This window comes from Lepisosteus platostomus, chromosome 11 (assembly GCF_059453375.1).
Source record: "Lepisosteus platostomus isolate fLepPlt1 chromosome 11, fLepPlt1.hap1, whole genome shotgun sequence".
Taxonomy (NCBI): Eukaryota; Metazoa; Chordata; class Actinopteri; order Semionotiformes; family Lepisosteidae; genus Lepisosteus; species Lepisosteus platostomus.
Genome location: NC_142621.1, coordinates 32,802,538 through 32,821,007, shown reverse-complemented (window position 1 = coordinate 32,821,007; position 18,470 = coordinate 32,802,538). Strand labels below are relative to the sequence as shown.

Sequence of the window (18,470 nt, the reverse complement as noted above, 5' to 3'; positions counted from 1 at the left end):
GGAGAGGGAGGGGGGGGGCAGGGAACAGAGAGTGGCAATCGTGGCAACACTGTTGCCCAAAGTTGGAGCAGCTTCACGCGTGTCCTAAATCACCTTCATGCTCGCTGGCAGGTCCAGCCCAGGCCCCAGTTCAACTTGAATGACTAATCCGGTCATAGAGAGCTTTTCCCCACACTCACACCTGTCCCTGTGAGAGGACTTGGGGTCTGTACACTCTCCTGGGAGTGGTTAGTGAATTCTAGCCTGGGTTGCGAGCTTCGCTTTCAGAACACACACACCGGTGTGTAGCGCTCGGCCTGAACTCATTTGCCTGGCTGCCCTCTTTAAATTACAACAACCGGAGTTCCCTGCAGACAGGTGGTGCATTCCCGGGAGCGCATGACCAAGAACACAGATGAGATTCTGGCTGTTCACCCCTTCAGCCCTTCCAGCATAACCGAGGAGACTTGTCATGATGTAAAAACATCCTTATGGGCTCACAATTTGGTTTCCCCACACTGATGTGTTGGAATCTCCGAGACTCCCAATAAGCAAAAAACGTGTCTGAACTGTCTTTTCCGATGTGTAATTCTCATGACCCAAGAAAAGTCTTTAGCAGTATTTTTGTATACTTTCCCCAATCAAATTAGGTTCTTTAAGTCTTAGTTTCTCAGATTTGCGTTACACAGGTGCCTGCGAATACCCTAGGTTTAACCTCTGTCCCTGAACAGTCTTTCAGAAAACCAAAAAAAAAAAAAAAAAAAGACAGCACTTTGTACTAGGGAGACAACAAAACGGTGATATGCAAAATCCAAAGGCTGCCTGGGTATTTGAATCAAGATCCAACACCTCCGAGGGGGGGAAATATTTTGTCAGTACAGGCAAGATAACAGAAGAAAAAGCCTTTCTTGATCAAAAACCAGAGACTTCTGATGATTATCTTGACAGTCAGGAAATGAGCCGAGACTCTCTGCCATAGAGGTGTGAAACGGCAGCAGGGCTGGGCTGTGGACTCCCACATCTAAAACCTGAGAGGTGAATCATTTAAGACCCAACAGCCAAGCACTGACAGAGGAGAAGTTATAAAAGGGTAATTGGGACCACAATCCCCAAGACCTCCTTGCGCAGATTAACTGACGCTCAAGTTTTTTTTTAAAATAAAATTGTAGCTTGTTTCTGGCCTGTGCTGCCTAGCCCTGCAGGGAGTGATCTGTCAGAAACCCAGACACGAATGGGGCATCACAAGACGACCACCAGCTGAAGAAATACAGTCACACAGACTGCGAGGTGGGGAGCCCAGCCCGGCTCTCAAACAGAGACTGTAGTATGGCTTTGAAGTCACTTTCCTTTTGAGCCACTTGCTGGTAGGTTTAGTGGGGGGAGGGAAGAGAGGTCTCAGGCTACAGGAACAAGTCGTTCAGCTTTATTCACTACAGCTGCCGTGCAGGCAGTTTAACTGAATTTCCCCCCCCCTCCACCCCACCTTAACCTCTACAAGTGATTACCCAGCAAACCTGAAACTTGCAACTTGCAGCACAATAGCTACGAGATTATGTGTTTTCCGCAGCTTAAATCCATGACCGGTTTATCTAAATTTCTACTAGAAGTGCATTTAATACGAGCAAGGGAATTGAATAAGGCCCATGTTGTGGGATCCTGCAGCTTCTGAGTAACACTTTGACTGCTTCATTGTTTGTCTGAAAAATCAAACATACCACAGACGTCAGCTCTCTGCCTCCTGCACCTCAAAGTACGAAGCCTCTTCATTAGACCTTCTGTAGAAGAGGCTACCCATCAGAAGGGGTGGAGGCACCTATATTCCTTGGCATTTCACATATCCATATTTAATATCTGTGGGATTAAATACCCTTTGCCATATTCCTAGGGAATTACAAGGTCAAACTTTACTAACCCTCATTGATGGTTATTTCCCAAAATGACTGTGGGCATGACGAGGTTGCACCAGTTTTGACAATTTAGAAAAGCACCCATTGCCCAAAGAACAGCAACTGCAATTGAAAGTTTACAACTTTCAACAAACTAAAATTCAAACATCTGGGCACATGACCTTTATCAGAAGTGGTTTAACTTGCTCACCCACCAAGAATATAAATGTATAATATGGAAGTCTTTTTGGGCCTGGGACAGGATATCCCCTCTGTCCATTGCCGTTGCCCAGGGCAGCAAGGTCTGCAGACACACAGCTCCCTTCCGGTGGAGGCTGAGTTGAGTAGAGAGTGAGGCTTGTCATTAACACCCCACACTCCAGCCAGCCACACTCTCATGCGCGTCTGCAAGTCAGGGCCTGCCTCTCACTTCTCCAGTCGGGAGGAAGCTGCCTGCACAACATTCTGGCATCATCGTACTGTCTCAAGCTCTGCACAGAGCCCCTTCAGATATTGGGGGTTTCATTCCAGAGATTGGCCAAAGAGACCATCAACCGGGCTGGGAGGATCTCCAAGGTGAACACAAAGCTGGGGCTGTGGAAGACGCAGCTGCTGTCCCTCACAGGAGAAGCGATGATGTTGAAAGCAGACATCCTGCCAGCTTTGGTTTACCTGGCTGTGGTGTCCCTACTGCCATCCAGACTCGGACAAGAACTTGAAGACCATCCCTTGTAGTTCCTCTGGAGAGTCAGGGACAAGTACAAGAAACCGGGTGTGTCAGGCATTTGAGGGGGGGGGGATATGCACCTCATTTTCCCCTGAAACTAAACTGCATCCTCAGCAGGAGCCAATCAGCCACAAGAACCAGTACTATGTCAGGCTGTAGTTCTCCATCCTGATGAGGCACCCGATCCAGTGGTCAAACACTGGACCAACAATGGAAAAAAAAACAGAGACCTACACCCACGCTGTCAAGTGGAGGCAGGGGTACAAAAAAAAATAATCAAAAGACAGTCAGAGCTCTGCACAAGGAGAGAAGGCAACTGGTTGCTGGAGAAAGTCAACTCTGGGAAAGGACACAGCCAAAAAGAACTGGACAACAAACTAAAGGACCTCAGAGGCTCACAGAGGACAACACCATGCAGCTCCTGGCAACGAGAACAATCCTAAACTACCAGTGTATCAGGTTGGTGCCAGCCCCAGCAGGATTGGATAAAGGGACACAGTACTCACTTTGGCTGCTGGTGTGCCTAATAAAACGAGGACTGTGGAACACGAGGAACACTCTCATCCAGCACAACACAGAGTGGGGAGTGAGGGAGCTGGAAGAGAGGATCCTTGCAACCCTCAGAGGGAGGGACATCACCAAAAGGGGCTTTTCAACACTGAAGGAGTGTTAGAGGGGACTGTGGGCCCTGTACAGGGACAAAGGAGGAAAACTGTTCCCTTGGGCTTCTGTAGAGGACTAGACCACCACGGTTTTAGAGCCAGGATGGGGAAAAGGCATGGACAACAGCAAGCGGTAGGGCTTGGAGGGACTCCTTCATTGTGCAAAGCCAGCCCCAGCATCCCCTTGCTCTGATAGATAAAGGACAATCACCCAATGGAGAATGTCTTTAGAGTTTAATGGTTTGTTAGTGTGTACTCAGTGCAAGATGTATATTGTGGAATAAAGTTTGATTCCAGTGAAGAGCATTTTATTGCTAACCAGCTAACAAGGCCATGACTGGTCTTGCCCGGGTTCACACTGAGAGGCCGGCCTTGCCAGTACTGCTCCAGTACAGCCAGACCTCACTGTGCTGGGAGAACACAAGGCCAGGCCACCCACATGGAGCCTGGCTGGTATGTGGATAGTGTACAGTAGAACCACCTCTTCAGTGCAGTATCACATTACTTCTTTGAAAACAGTGGCTGTTGATGTGTGAAGATTTAGGTTTCACTTCACCAACTACATTTTTCCTCATGTTGACAAGTAGTATCACAACCCCACCTACAGAATCTCCCCCTTTTTCCACAAAAACACATTTATGCACAAAACCAAGTAGCTTGAAGTATTTCAGCTCCCCCATCTTTAGGCACTTACATGGATAACTGAAGATAGGGAAATGCAGGTATCCCTCTAAAATAACAGCAGTGCAACAGGAGATGGGGTACAGGTCTTTGATTTACAGTAATATTCACTGACCGAGAAAAGGTCAATGGCTTCTGGTCATGGTCCCATTCTGAGCTTGTTTTACAGGCCTGCAGCGAGGCCTTCAGTCATTAGGGTAAACACCTCTAACCAAGGCAGTAACCCTGTAGTACTGGAGGGCCACTGCTTTTCCAGGTCAACAAGGTCTCTTTAAACAGCACCTGCAGAGCTGGGAGGAGCTGTTCCACTGGTCCTCTTAAGCTAATTGAAGTCAAGAGCCCAGCTGGATAGAAGACGCAGACATGTTGGTGCTCCAGGAGGATTGTGGATCCCTGCACTAGTTACCCAACCCTACCCACCTCCTTTTTAAAGTTACTTTTGTTGCTAGTGCAAAAAAAGGAATTAAATGCCACCACAGAGGAAGTAGACATTTCTGGGTAGGCTAAGATGTCAAACAAGATAACAGAACTGCACCACCAGAGGGCACAGCCCCAGTGTGGAGGACAGGTGAACAGCTCATCTATTCTGAGGGAAGGGAACAGCAGGATCTATGCACTCTACCTGGGGCTAGAGCATCAGCTCATCACCTCTTTACACAGGAGCTCGTTGTGACCTCCAGGAACACCAGCACAAAGCAAGACACGGTACAATACTGTAAGCTCCTGACTTCCACCCTACGTAGCACAAACCTGACATGGATCTTTCCCATGGGGAAGAACATAACAAGTGATGGTACAGACATTGTAAGGGGGAGATCACATCAGTCAGGGCTGGGCTTGTATCCACTCCTGGAGGACCAGCATGTCTTCATTCTAACATTTCCCAGAGTCCCAGCGCTTTGAAGATACTAGTCCTTGAAGATCAGGAGTACCTACCATTGCCTTAAGGAGGGGAAATTGAGAGTATTCCCACCTTCCCTCCCAGTCATCAAGTGCCATTGTCAGTGCTCCAGTGTCTAAGTATTTGCCTATAGTTTGGCTTTATATACACACACATTCCAGCTACACGTGCTCACATTTTCCACCAAACATTTGGTGTCAACACCACATTAGTTCAATGCTTAAAAAACCAATTTGATTAGAAAACTAAACCTTGATAAAACCTTAACCTTAAAAGTAGTCCTAAATGGAACTGGATTTCCTCCTCTTCACTATATTAGGCATTTCCTAGATATTAGGGAGGAATCACTTACCCTGGGTTGTTCTAAGCCACCAAGAACTTCGCCTATCAGCCCTACCTGCATTTGTCAGACGATTCAGCAAACTGCTGAACAGTGAACTGATCTTCAGGTTTGTGGAGACAAGTGCTTAAGGCTGGAAATCATATGACAGAACTCCTTCCTGCTCTGGACAGAATCAAAATAGACAAGGTCACCTTCAAAACCATGCCCCATATATTTTCTTCAATCCATCACAGTTGTACTTACCTGTACACCAGTAATTATCTCACCATGTTGAACCACTGTTCCAAACAAACTCACCCCTCCCGTACAGCACCTGGTACTTCCGGTGGAATTCAGCCGCGTTAGGTGAATTCTCACGCGCAAGAACCGTCGCGCTCTTCCAGGTGCCCCTGGCCTCACACCTGGGACTGGCCTGACCTGGCACACTACCTTTGTGTAGACTTATGTTCCTTCATCGATGTGGTCAAAAAGGATTTAGTGGAAGGGGTTGGATGTACGATTAAGGGCTCACAGAAGTTCAAATAGCAATTGTAAAAATGAGTTTATGTATATCGGAATACTCGGGTCTTTTCAGTACTGGTTTTATAAAAGCGCAATAAACCTTGCTTATTTTGAATTTGTATTCACTATGGGTCGATGCATAAAGCATTTAGCACATTACTAATAACCCTGTACTTTTGTGTATAAATGAATTAGCGTCAGAATGATCTTTTACACACCGCGGTGAAAATTGACAATCCCTTCATATTAACCTCTTCGCCCCCCGTCTCCTGTAAAAATGTGGTTTTCATTTAATTAAAAAAACACTTGAGCGAAAGCAGTGCAGTGAAACATCAGCTGGATGTGTCTCTTGTGACGAGAAATGTTGCGAATGTTTTTTTAATTGATTTTGTTTCCTCTTTCTGTGGTCATAGCAGGTCTTTTTTTTTCCTTTTTTATATTATCAAGCTAGTCGAAAAACCACAGCAATTTGCTAGCCTGATCTGAGCACATCTGCCTTCTTGGAAAACTGATGCTTCGTTTCCCTTTGAAGTGCAGCTATGTGGCTTGTCCCGACCACAGCTAGCGCCCTGTCGCCTGACGGACATAGATCCTGTTCTGTGAGCGGCGCTACCGGAGAGCGACTGTTCCACTGGTGAGCAGCCCGGTCTCCGCTGAAAGTCACACTCATTTATCTCGTCTGGCCGCAAACTGCATCAGAGCAACCATCCTGTCTGCAGCACGCATTTTACCCAACAAGGGTGTGTTTTTACAAAAAAAAAAGGCATCGTGTAGGTTTCTCTAACTTCTCAGCGGTCTCCGCATCCATCGCGAGGTGACAAATAAAGTCTGCGTATGTTGCCGTTTCTGTTTTCAAAAACCTACGTACAATGAGTGGTCAAAGAAGAGCTTCAGGACTAATATTTATTACACAGAAGGTCTTTTAAATCTTATGAGTGCATTTGATTCATCGTGCTGTGAAGAGTTGGTGTGGAGTGTGAAAAAATAGAATGTTTTTGTGGTCTAAAAAAACAGCTGCGGTGAATTCGATTGCGATCACGGTCAAAAATATGTTTAGCCCAGCAAGTAAAGCATTAAATAACTCCGATTTCTTTCCATCTCAACCTACTGTTACTTTAAATAAATTGATTTATTTATTCCATTTATACCAAGGCGCCAATTTATACCATCTGAAGTTTCCTACTTTTCTAACACATGAGCGTTAGTAGTGGAGCAGTAGAAACATGCAGATGGTACTGTTCAGTATATATTGCCTCGTACACTGGTGGCACGGCACTTAAACTTGGAGAAGGTTTGCTTTCAGACTTAATTCGCTTGAGGTCGAATAAAGAAGAACTACCACGGAAGCTTGCTGAAACTGTAGGTGGAAAGCAAGTCAGAATTCTCTGTTTCCATTTTCCGCACTCGGCTTTTTGCACGGCATGGTGCTGGACGATCAGCTTCCCAGCCGTTCCTCGTGATGTACAGGTCTATAGAGGAGTCCATTCCAGCTTCCCTTTACTGTGGGGATCTCCTGTCTACAGCTAGGGCTCCCCTTTAATGTGCACCGTATAGCCTCCAGATACCTGTGCATACTGTGTGAAACAAAGCCATACAGCCCCCCAGTTTCACTCTTACTAAAGCAGAGAAGATTTGCTGGCAGAAGAAGTGAGATCAAGTTTGCAGGGCTCCAATCTCTTTGCATATTTTCCTGTCTTCTAATCGCTGCATCTTCAAAAACAGCACCGAAACTCATGGGCAAGAATAGGTAGGGTCTTCAACGCGTTATCTATAGTTAAGGTCTTTAGATCGCTACAGATTTGCAACCTACAGTATATGATCTGGTTAGAACTGCAGTGCATGCATTCTTCATTCTGTTGTAGTTTAAGTTACTACAGCTACAGTAATAGCATATAATTAATCATATTCATCATTCTGGTTTCTAAAGAAAGTAAAACAGAACAGGCTGCAGCCATTCCAACTAGTGTGTTTATTTAGGCTGAAAACCCCTAACCGGTTTGAAAACAGAGTCTACAGGAAAGGTGAATGGGGTGGTATAATCAGTGTTCTGTAGTGGAGCTGCTGCCTTTCAGAATTTGTATCAGTGATCTAGATTCTGGTAGGATTAGCAAACTAGTCAGTTTGCAGTTGGATGATACCAAAATAGAAGAGGCAGCACTTTACAGTTCAGACCAAATTCAAGGTTGAAAAAATTGGAACATTTTTAGATAAAAGTTAATAGAGACAAATGCAAGCTGTTGCATGCAGATAGCCAAAAATAAGGCAATATAAAATGAGAAACACCAAGCTCAAGAAGAGGCAACATATGAGAAAGACTGAAATGTTTATGTAGATGCATTATTTACATTTTCTAGAAACTATGGAAAAACAATAAAAAGGCGAATGTAATGTCAGGACAATGTCAGGCAGTGAGTCCTGGTCATTAGCAGCTGCAGATCCATGTTTATTATGCGCAGTGATTAGCATTGCTGGGACCCTGGGTTTCCTGCAGCTGCTCTGGTTTCCTTCCAAAGACATACTGGTAGGTGAACTGGCTTCGGTACACCTGGCCCTGGCGTCAGTGTGTGCGTGTCTGTGTGTGCTCTTAAGTTGACTGGCGTCCCATCCAGAATGTATCCAGCCTCGTGCCTCGGGTTGGACAACGAAGTTATAAAATAGGTGGACGGATGTTTGTGTTTACTGTCCTTTGTTTGACTGTGTGGTTTTTGTGAAGTGCCTTGAGACTTCTCTGGATCAAAAGAAAGGTTCTATATATGAATAAAACTGAACGGTTGTTTGAAGATGTTTTTAACAAAGAAAGATCAATCCAGATTTAAGAGCTGTAAGTGAAGCAGCCCTCGTTATAGCGCTATGAAGAGAATTCGGAGGTCTCTGGTCTTCTGTACAGTGAACACTTGGTCACCACAGATCTTGAGACTGGTGAAAGCTATGGTCTGGCTGGAGAGCCTGAAGGAGTCAAGGAGAGCAAGAAACAAAAGGGTAAAATGATCAATCGAAAGAACGTTGAATCAGGAAGGAAGGAAGAAGCGACACAGTGCGATCAGGGCGCGAGTGTTGAGGCTCTGCAGCCAGGAGCACTTTGAAACAACAGAGTGAGGACGTCCTGTCTGAGCAGCTCTGCGGTGGGTAGCACTCGAAATGACCAACAGGGTAAAGTAGGTCAGGTGAGCAGAGGCAGAAAGGAAGAGTGAAACCCTGCAGGGCTCTTTAAAAGGCTGTTCAGTTCAATTCAATTCAGTTTATTATTATACGGCGCTTTTCACAACAAGGTTTTCCCAAGGCGCTTAACAATGTGAGTGACCATACATGTTGTGAGTACAGAACAGAAGACCAGAAGACAGCGGAGCAGAGGAACCAAAAACTCCTTAGTAAGGAGAGAAAAAACCTCTAGGGGTCCAAGGTCAACTGGCTGCCCAACCCCTCTGGGCATGCTAGCATTACATAATTAAAAAAAGGAAATAAATGAATGAGGGTATTAATCCATCCACCCATCATGTATCTGCCTAGTGGGCCAACACACAATGGCCTGTACAGCAGCACCAGCAGCCATGGTTGCAGCAGGCTACAATGTAAGGCTGTTTGACCTTGATGTAGCTGGACCAAGAGTGTGCTCTGAGCTGACGGTGCAGCCAAATCCTCCAATTCTGAGCTGCCAATTTGGAATCGTGGGCCTGTTCGACCATCGAGAAGGGGGTTGTCCAAAAGATTTGCCGAATTTTAGCTGCACCGTTCAGAGTTCAAAGCGAATCCGATTCCAACCTGTGGCTGCTCAGTCCAGAGACAGCCTTCGCAGTTCATCACAACCCAGAGAAGCAGGTCACTGTGTTTCCCCAGAGATCTAGGAACTCCTAAACAGAAGCTGAGGCCGTCGCTTTTTCTCGGTCAAACGGTACAGACGGTACGGGAAAGGCAAACCGATATTGAGCCCTGCGTCAGGCTACTTCTCATCTCGCTCGCCCACCGGTTTCGTTTCTCAGTCTTCGGAGGCAGCAAACCTCAGCCCTGCTTCGTGCCCTTTGCAGGAGAGCAGCAGAGCGTGCTGCTGGCGACCTGCACTCGACAGCCCCGGGGAAGCAGGTCAGTGCTCAGGCCTGCTGTCGTGGGGAGGGAGGACTAGCCCGAATAGCCACCAGTGAAGGGAGGCCTTCTGACCCAACACACTCTGCAGCTCCTGTTTTGATAAAGCCACATAACCAGCAGTGGCTCTACTGGAATCACTGGGGGGGGTGGAGGGGGGCAGACTTTCATACCTGGGGGGGGGTAGTGCCCAGTAACCCCCTCCCTCCTCCTCCTGCAAACAGAGGATTTAGAGTGACCCTTCAACCCTAACCTGCAAGCCATTGGTGTGTGGAAAGTAGAACACCCCTCAGAATCGAACCCTGGACTCCAGAGCTGTCCAGTTCCATGCCATTTGTCACCGTGCCTTCTCAGCGGCCTGCTGCAATGGAAATCATTCGGAAGAATTCCTTCTGCACTGGGGAGGCAGTAAGGGAGGCTTCCCTGCAAGAACAGTGGGAATATCATGACCCACCATTACTGAGGACTGAAAGGAATGTCTGCTGTTGGATTAGCTGTGTCCCAGTGCAGTGAGGCACAGAGAAGGGGTATCAAGACCATGACGTGTCAAAGGTCAAACCACAGGAAAAGGGCACAAAATATGCACCGTGATGAATTTCCCAGCTGGCTTTGCATAAAGCTGTATCTTGCAGTGTTTTATATTTTGAGGTTTGGGAATAAAATGGCCCCAGTGCAGAATAATCATGAAGTTGTGATACCATGTGAATCATGAACTGTATTTAGGAACACAGTGTGTAAAGAAGAGTGAGACAAGTGTGGGCTTGTTTTCTTTAAGTTTAAGGTGTAAAAATAAGCTTCAACCTGAAACCACCAGCAGTGTTCACAAAGTGCTTCATAACCCTTTAACTTTTAATGTGGGTCCTGAAGGAGCAAGGACTGCTCTTCCTGGGCCTGCTGCCCTGTCCACAATAAAAGAAGGTTTTTAGCAAAGGCTTCATTGTCATGAGTGGTCCAGTAGTTGACTTGCGTCAGAAAGCAGGATGGTAAAAAAAAACCTTCACAATCAGCCTCAAGTGAGGCTTTCTTCTCTGATAAATACCATTGATGTTGCCAGAGCCTTCAGATCAGTGAAAACAGCAACAGGGTTATTCAGCAAATAACTGACGTCAGTATTGAAGAAGCACATGATTCAAATTGCTTGTGTGTAAAACCTGATGTGTATATTTTCATGAATTGCAAGCACATTACAATTGAAAACAGGCTAACATCGGGTTTTCTCTCTACCTGATGATTAATATGAGATGTTGTCACAGTGCTTGTTGCTGAAAAGTTTCCACTGTGGTGATTTCTATTTGTTTCCATATTTTGTGTGGAGGTAGACCTGCAGATCATTCTGCAAATAATGACTGCTCTGTCTGTCGCAGAACCCGAAACTCCGGGTTCTCTCAGAATAGCAGCACTCCTCTCAGTGTGGTTAGAGCTGGGGCTGGTCATGTGCTCACATCGAAGAGGATTTTGTAATACGCGTTTCGGTGGGTGCCTGTGACTGATGCCTGGCTAGTGTTTTGTGTGTCTGGGTGTGACCATGTCTTTGTCGTCTATGTGTCTCTGCACAGATGCACCTTCCTAAATATGCTTCTCCTACTTCCTGCTTCTTATGAAAGATTTGGGAGGTGCTGAAGAGTTTATGAGATGGAATTTTCCAAAGGTGGACCTCGCCCCGGAGATTATGACCAGCAGCTTCTCACACATACTTGCCCCCACGTCTTCTTTCCACTCTACACTTGTCGGGTTACAATTGATGCTACTCTGGCTAATAATGTCATGGCAACTGTGGCTTTAATTTCAGTCATATTTACAGCATTTCCATCTGGGCTTCGGTGAGGAAACTGAAACCAGAAATGAGGACTGACTAAATGCTTCAGAAGCCTATCTACAGGACTAATGTGTGTCAACAGCATTTCAGACTGTCGGCAGTATTCCAATCAGTCTTGATCACTACGAGCATTTCTACGAGCAGCTATGGTTAGAAATAGCTGCCAAGTATAAACTCCACCTGAACTTGAGAAATTAAACTGAGATGAGCGCAAGAGAGTGAGAGAAAGACAGACTTGTGACACCCATGTCCATGACAGTGTTCTCATTTTAACAGTTTTCAATTTTCCTTTGGTCTCCTGTGTGACATTTGCCCTGTGGCCGGCTGGTTGGAGTGGACAGCGTTTCCACGCAGTTGGGCTGTCCCGACCAACACCGCACAGGAGCGCTGGGGGGCTTAATTTAGCACGCTGTGGTCGGAGAGGGGAGTTGGGGGGGGCGTACGGAGAGCTGCCCTCCTGTCACAGCGCAGGAAGGAAGTTGCAGAGGGCTGTTTCCGAGGGCTGGCTGGCTGATCTTTTCGAAGATGCTGAGATGTGTTGCGTGTTCCTTTCGAGCAGCCGTCTCGCAGAACACACAAGCGGAAACGGCTGGGCAAACATCACAAGACCTGAAATTCGTTGGGTTTACTTTTATCAGACAGGAAAGTCATACCTTCTTCTTTTTTTTTTTTTCAGGCGATGTGAGAAAAGTGCCTAGAAGAAATCACGCTGCTGCAGTTTTCTAATACGGTTGGTGCCGTCAGCATCTCCCCAGCCAGCCCAGCCAGTGAGCCGGGAGGTGTGGAGAGTCATGGCCCTGCGGTCGTCCTGCAAGCCAGCAAGCAGGCAGCCGCGCCTGGTGCAGATCGGAGGAGCGTGACACCAGGGGCTTTCTCAGAAAAACCACCCTGCAGGGGGGGGCGGCGAGAGACGGGGGGGGATGCTAGCCAGCCAGCCAGCCCGCCCAGAGAAGCACGTCAAGTGATATTCAGTACCACCCTGCACCCCACCACTCTCCCGTTCCCCCCAGGAGCCCAGAACTTCCTCCATGGTGTGCCGGCTGCAAGGATACAGACACGTCGGGAATAACGGCAAGTGCTGCCTTCATTCCATCCGTCTGGAAGGTGTCGTCTCCGGCCATTCAAGTCTGAAACCGGCAGGACACCCCAAACACGAAGACAAAGAGGGGCCCACAAAGCGTTCTTTGGAGTTTTCAGCCATTCTACCACTGGGTGGCCTGAATTTTTTAATTTCCCTTTAAATAATACGGTTAGAAATGGTGAAATTGCACAGAACTGAAAGATGAGAATTCATGTGGCCTAGAGAGAAGGCACTGAGAACTGGCCTGGCCAGGTCAACACACCAGCCCCAGAACCCAGAGAACAGTGGGATTAGAGGACGGCGAATACAGTTGCAATAAAAATCTATAAAAAACTTCTTTTAAATTACAGATATCAAAATCAAATAAATAACTATTAAACACTAAAATATCTCGTCGTCTTTGCGCGATATACATTCAGAGTTCCAGGTTGCCGGACTTAGTGTTGAAATGGGCTTCTGTATGACAGAAAGCCGCTCAGTAAGGAAAGTATAAGTTCCTGAGGAACAATCCCGTGCAGGAGGGGAGGGACAGATCCCCCAGGATGCCTGGGGTGCTCTCTGCGGGGGATGGGAGCGCCTCTCGCTGAAATCGCCGGCAGTGAAGCGCCGTACGTCCTGGCGTGAGCCGGGCTCGGGCGCGTCAGACCTTGTACAGCCCGAAGAACGTGGAGTAATGGTCAAGGCTGACCAGCTGGGGGTCGGACACGCTGACGAAGACCCTGTCCAGCCGGCGCAGCCTCAGCACCGCGCCCAGGTAGCTGCTGGATGACCAGGAGCGGTCCCCCAGGCAGAAGCCCACTTTGTGCCCCTGCAGCAGGGTCCTGGGCTTGGAGTGCTGGTTCCTCCTGGAGACGGTGTGGGTGAACTCCGGCGGGGAGGGGCAGCGCGCCCCCCGCAGGCGGACCCGCGAGTACACAAAGTAATGTCCCGTCTCGTTGATCAGCAGGCTGCCATCCTCGTAGCTCACCCCGTCGGTGAAGGAGACGTCCTTCTCCGGCTCCCACAGAAGCATTTTCGAGCCCCGGGTGACGTTGAGGACTGAGGGACAGGAGAGACAAGCAGCGCCTGGAGTCAGGAGCCAGGAGAGAACTTTTCTCTTCTGTATTTTTACCAGGCTGACTGTGGAAACCGAGCGCCACAGACAGGGTGGATTTTAACTCCTAACAGCAGACGCCTGAGGCCGGCAGTCTTGTTCTGCTATGCAGCAGTAGAGCAAAGGCATTGACTGAAGCCTTGGCATTCTGCGCTGTCGGTAGGCTTTTAGACAAAAGTGGAGTCAATACCCAAAAATAGCTTCCTGGTTGATTAGAAGCATCCTTATCAGAGAGCTGGGTATTCCTGCCAGGAGTCAAGGTAAAGCTCAGAACCTGTCTTGCGATGCTGGACTCCACCCTGGACAGCAGGCCAGTCCATCGCAAGACACAGGCACACACGAGGAGAAGTAGCATACATTTTGGATTTATCTGAAAACTGATTTCGCCTCTTGTTGGTGTAGCAGCTCGTGTCTCATTGAAATCACCTCTTCCCCTCAAATGGCCATGGCCATGCGCTCCTTTGAACAACCCACGATGGGCAAATCCGAAATAGTGAAATGCAAATAGTGAAAATACGCCTTTCCCCTGCAAAGTCTTTCCTGAGGGAACTGTACTGCAATAAAAAAAACCTTTCGCTTTTCATTCTGGAGGTTAAGAGCAGCTCATCTATTTTATCTCCGGGGCAGTAAAAAGATGTTCGGACTGAGAATGTGTGACATTTCGAGCCAGTGGACGTTCTTGCAATCAACATTTGCATTGCAAATATTTCCATTATGTGCAGTTTGGCGTTTCAGTGTCCAAATACACTATATCCTTTCGTCTTAGCACAACACCCTGTTTTAGATGACAATGTGGAAGGTTGCTCCGTGCTTACAGTAAAACCAGGGGCCCACAGCCAAGAGAACTTCATTCTGGCTTTCCAGGAGCCTTCATAACAATCTAGTTTCAAACCCACTTCTTGCATCCCTACAGAAGCAGCGCGGTGGCCAAGTGTTTACCTGTTAGATGTGCAATCCTCTTTATCTCTCTCCTTTCTGCCAGTGTCTCCAGTAGGCCTGTAAAGAACCAGGAGGTATGTTAATGCCCATTTCACAGGATGTCCCATTCCAAAGCATCTCGGTAGCTTTCACTGGTATGGCTTTTAAAACCTACATAAAATCAATTTTTCCTTACTCTAAGGCAGGAATAAGTGCAAATTAGGGCGGAGTGGAGCCCACCGTTTCCAGCAGGACTATAACAAAAGCTTTCAGTGGGTTAGGCTTTGCAGGGGTATGTGAATGTCAGGCCAGATCCTGACTCTGAAGAGCAGGGACCGGTGATCAGCCCGAGTGTTGCCCTCACTCGTGGCCAGTATATGAGGGCGTGTTCACTCACCGACTTGTTTCTGCAGCACAGGCGTCTGGTGCTCTGAATCTACAGCCTGGAAACAGAGGGAGAGACTGACTCAGTATGACTTTCCATATAAACAACCCGGGGCTCATACTGCTTGCTGTTCAACCTTTTGAATCAATTCTCAATTTTAATACAATCTCAGCAATAAATACAGCCATTCTCAATAAATACAGCAATGAAGTGAAGACATTCTTTGATTGAAAGCCCCAACACCTACTGTAAGTCTGTTAGATTTATGTTTTTTTTCTCTGTTGTCTGCAGACCCCTGTGAAAATTGCTTTGTGTGTGTTTTGTGCTTGTTTTAGTGTGCAAAATCAAGTGCAATGGGCCCTAGTGCCCTTTCTCAGCGTACGAGTGACAGAAACTCCGAATGCAGAGCCGATGGTAACAGGGGGCTGTGCCTGATTCTTCTCACAGTGCGAATTTCTGCGACATCCTGTTGGTGCAGACCATTGACCACAGCTCAGATGTGACACTCAAACGCGCACTGCAGCTGCGCTGGATTAAATGTCACAGAAAGGTTTAATATTAAGTGAAGATCTTAATATTGTGCCTACTTAACACCACCTACTGCTCCTCTCCCCCTGGTTCTCCCCCACACATGAAGGTTCCACACACTGGTAAAGTGAGTCATCCGGTCATAATACAATACGATATGATATGATATGATACAATACGATATGATACATGACATAACACAACGTAAGTTCCTGAAGTGCCAAAGGACTCTTTGGTCTTAATTCTAGCTCTGATCTTAAGTTCTTAATTGTTGTTTGAATTTTTAGGTCCCAATCAGTTGCCAATGGAAAGGTACTGCAAACACCTACAGGAATCTGACTCTGGAGGACTGCAGACACCCGTCGCCGATTGATAGATGAGGCAGACGGCAAATTGAGTTCATTTTACGTCAGCTATTGAGTTTTGATTCATAAAATGCAGTAACGTCCATCGTGATCTGAATGGAGTCGGAGATCAAGCTCTGACCACCCTGAAGGTGGGAAATGAATTGTAACACTGTGAGACCTCATCAGTTTCCATTTGATTGTCAAGCGTTTCACAAGACTGAAACCTAAAGCTGCCAGCAAACTGAAAATCATGTTTAACTGTCCAGTGTTAACTGCCTTTCCTTTAAATGGCCATATACCCTCCCCATTCACCACCCAATGATTGCATGAAATGTTTTAGTTATTACGACGATGTATTATTTATTATTTTTATTTTCTTTTAAGTAGTTAGGGTGATTCAAATTAAAATGAACAAATCTCTCATCTCATATCAAGTCCCACTGAGCTTCCCTGCACACACATAAAAGTACATATTTATGTTTTCTTGAGGCATCTTATCTGATGATAGTCTGCATATATACGAAGAGCCCCTTATCTGCTGATGTAGATCTTGGTACAAAGCAGTCACACACAAATGATTTCCTATTATTTGTTTATATATTTATAACTCGAAGCATTTAAAAGCACTGAAAAATTGTTCATCCCAAATCTCCATTATGGAAATTGTTTAAAGACCTGTTACAAAGTTCTAAGTAGAACTTTCATTTCTAATAACTTAGTTAACTTTAGCTTTGTAATGTTTCTCTTTTATTCTGAGGTTTACCCATTCGAGTGAAATGTCGCTGTCAAACAGAGATAATGCTACACAGAAAGACCACTTCACACACACGTAATGAAAAATAACACACAGAAGGACAGGCGCAGAAAACCTCTGAAATTCAGCAGCAAGCCTCCAAAGCAGCCACACTCTTAGCAACAGCGCAGAACCATTGCACACACGCTCAGGCAGAAGGACTGGACAGACGTTCTGACAGGCGAACGGCCAGTAGGAAACACAGTGTTGGAGCTCCCATCACACCCGCAAGGACACAGACAGAGTGGACAGTTCGCACCCCCAGACCCTCCCTGGCTGACCTGCTTGAGCTGTGCCAGCTCTCCATGCATTCTCAGGATTTGGTAGGCACCCAGCCCCAGGGCGCACAGGATCAGAAACAGCAAGAAGACGAGCACTGTGGTGATGCAGGATCTTCTGCACCTTCTCTGCGGCTGCTTCGCGGGGGGAGGCAGAGACACCCAGGTAGGGACCATGTTGGCAGCCGGTGCAGCCGCCTCCTGACCTGCCCTGTCCATGAGGAAGATCGGAGGGTAGACATAGTTCAGGTTCTGCTGCATGGTCCCACACGCCAGGGGGCTGGTCTGGAGGTCTCGCTCAGGCTCTGTGGCTCTGCGGCTCTGCGGCTCTGCGAGCAGGCTTGCACGCTCTGCGACCTGTTAATCTGTTGCCTTTCCGTTGTCCTCTCACACACTCTCTCTTTCTCTGCCTCTGCGCTCTGTTTCAATCACGTAGGTACTTCAGACTCAGATCAGAACCCACAGTTTCCTCCCAGCCTGCAGATCGGCAGCTCTGATAGGCTCTTGAATGTCTCAGAAACTGACAGATTCAGCTAATCCCCTTTCGCGTGTCCAGGGGTGCACAAGTACATGTACGTTTGCTTTCGACACCGCTCTGAGACACACACACACTGAGGCCAGCCAGCACTCCTCTTTAAATAGAAACCGATGGGTGGAGGGCTCCGCCCCTTCCTCTATCATTCAATTATCAATTATCCCATTTAATCCCTAACCTTGCTAACACACATCTGGAGTTTTTTAATTCAACTTATTTGAATTCGGAGCGCTAGACCTATAAAGGCTCGCAGCCTGAGATGATTGCCGCCTTAATTCCAGCTGAGCTCTGAAAGGTTTTCTCGTTGGCTCCTTCCTAGAGTCTCCTCTTTGTCATCCTGGATCTCCCCCTTTGGTATTGCTTTTCGTGAGCGTTCCAGCAGAAAAGCATATCGCTTTAGATACGGTTAAATTTGCAGCTCACCTTCCTCCCGACAACGGTCTCTAAAGTCTGTTTTCATCTCAGATTTTGAAATGATCTCTAATGTGACTTGCTATCCTAGTCGGCGCATTAAAATGATGACTTCCGCATTATACCTCAAGCCAAAACATTCTCCCATCTTCTCGCTTTCTACAACCGTCGTCTCTCAATGCCCACGTTACCATATTGGCTGACGCTCGGAAGGATATCAGACTGTGATCTCTACTCCGTCTCCAGAGCTTCCTCTCTCTTCTACAAGAATTGGTGTTCTACTCTGCATGACCTCCTCCTTTTCTCTAATGCTTCTGTCAGTCATTCAGTAATATTCAATGCCCAGTGGTTTTCTCTCTCTCCTCGTATAATCATCAGCCCTTCTAGAGCTCTACCCTAATGTTGCTGCCATCCATGTCTGTGACACCTCAGGACCAGTGATCAATCTTACTTCTGATATCAAATCCACTTCTTCCATTTCCACTGAAGGAAGATCCTCTTCCCCTAGTTTCAAGTTTCCTTCGCCAT

At 47.0% G+C, this 18,470-nt stretch overlaps 1 protein-coding gene across 1 annotated transcript; it reads right to left on the bottom strand.

The window, feature by feature from the left end:
• Positions 1–12,753: 12,753 nt before the first annotated feature.
• Positions 12,754–17,582, bottom strand: faslg (Fas ligand (TNF superfamily, member 6)). The gene is made up of 4 exons (XM_088599272.1): positions 17,000–17,582; positions 15,063–15,108; positions 14,687–14,743; positions 12,754–13,692 (listed from the first exon to the last, which is right to left on the bottom strand). The coding sequence occupies exons 1-4, from the start codon at positions 17,255–17,257 to the stop codon at positions 13,295–13,297; spliced, it is 759 nt and encodes a 252-aa protein (XP_088455398.1). The 5' UTR covers positions 17,258–17,582; the 3' UTR covers positions 12,754–13,294.
• Positions 17,583–18,470: the final 888 nt, after the last annotated feature.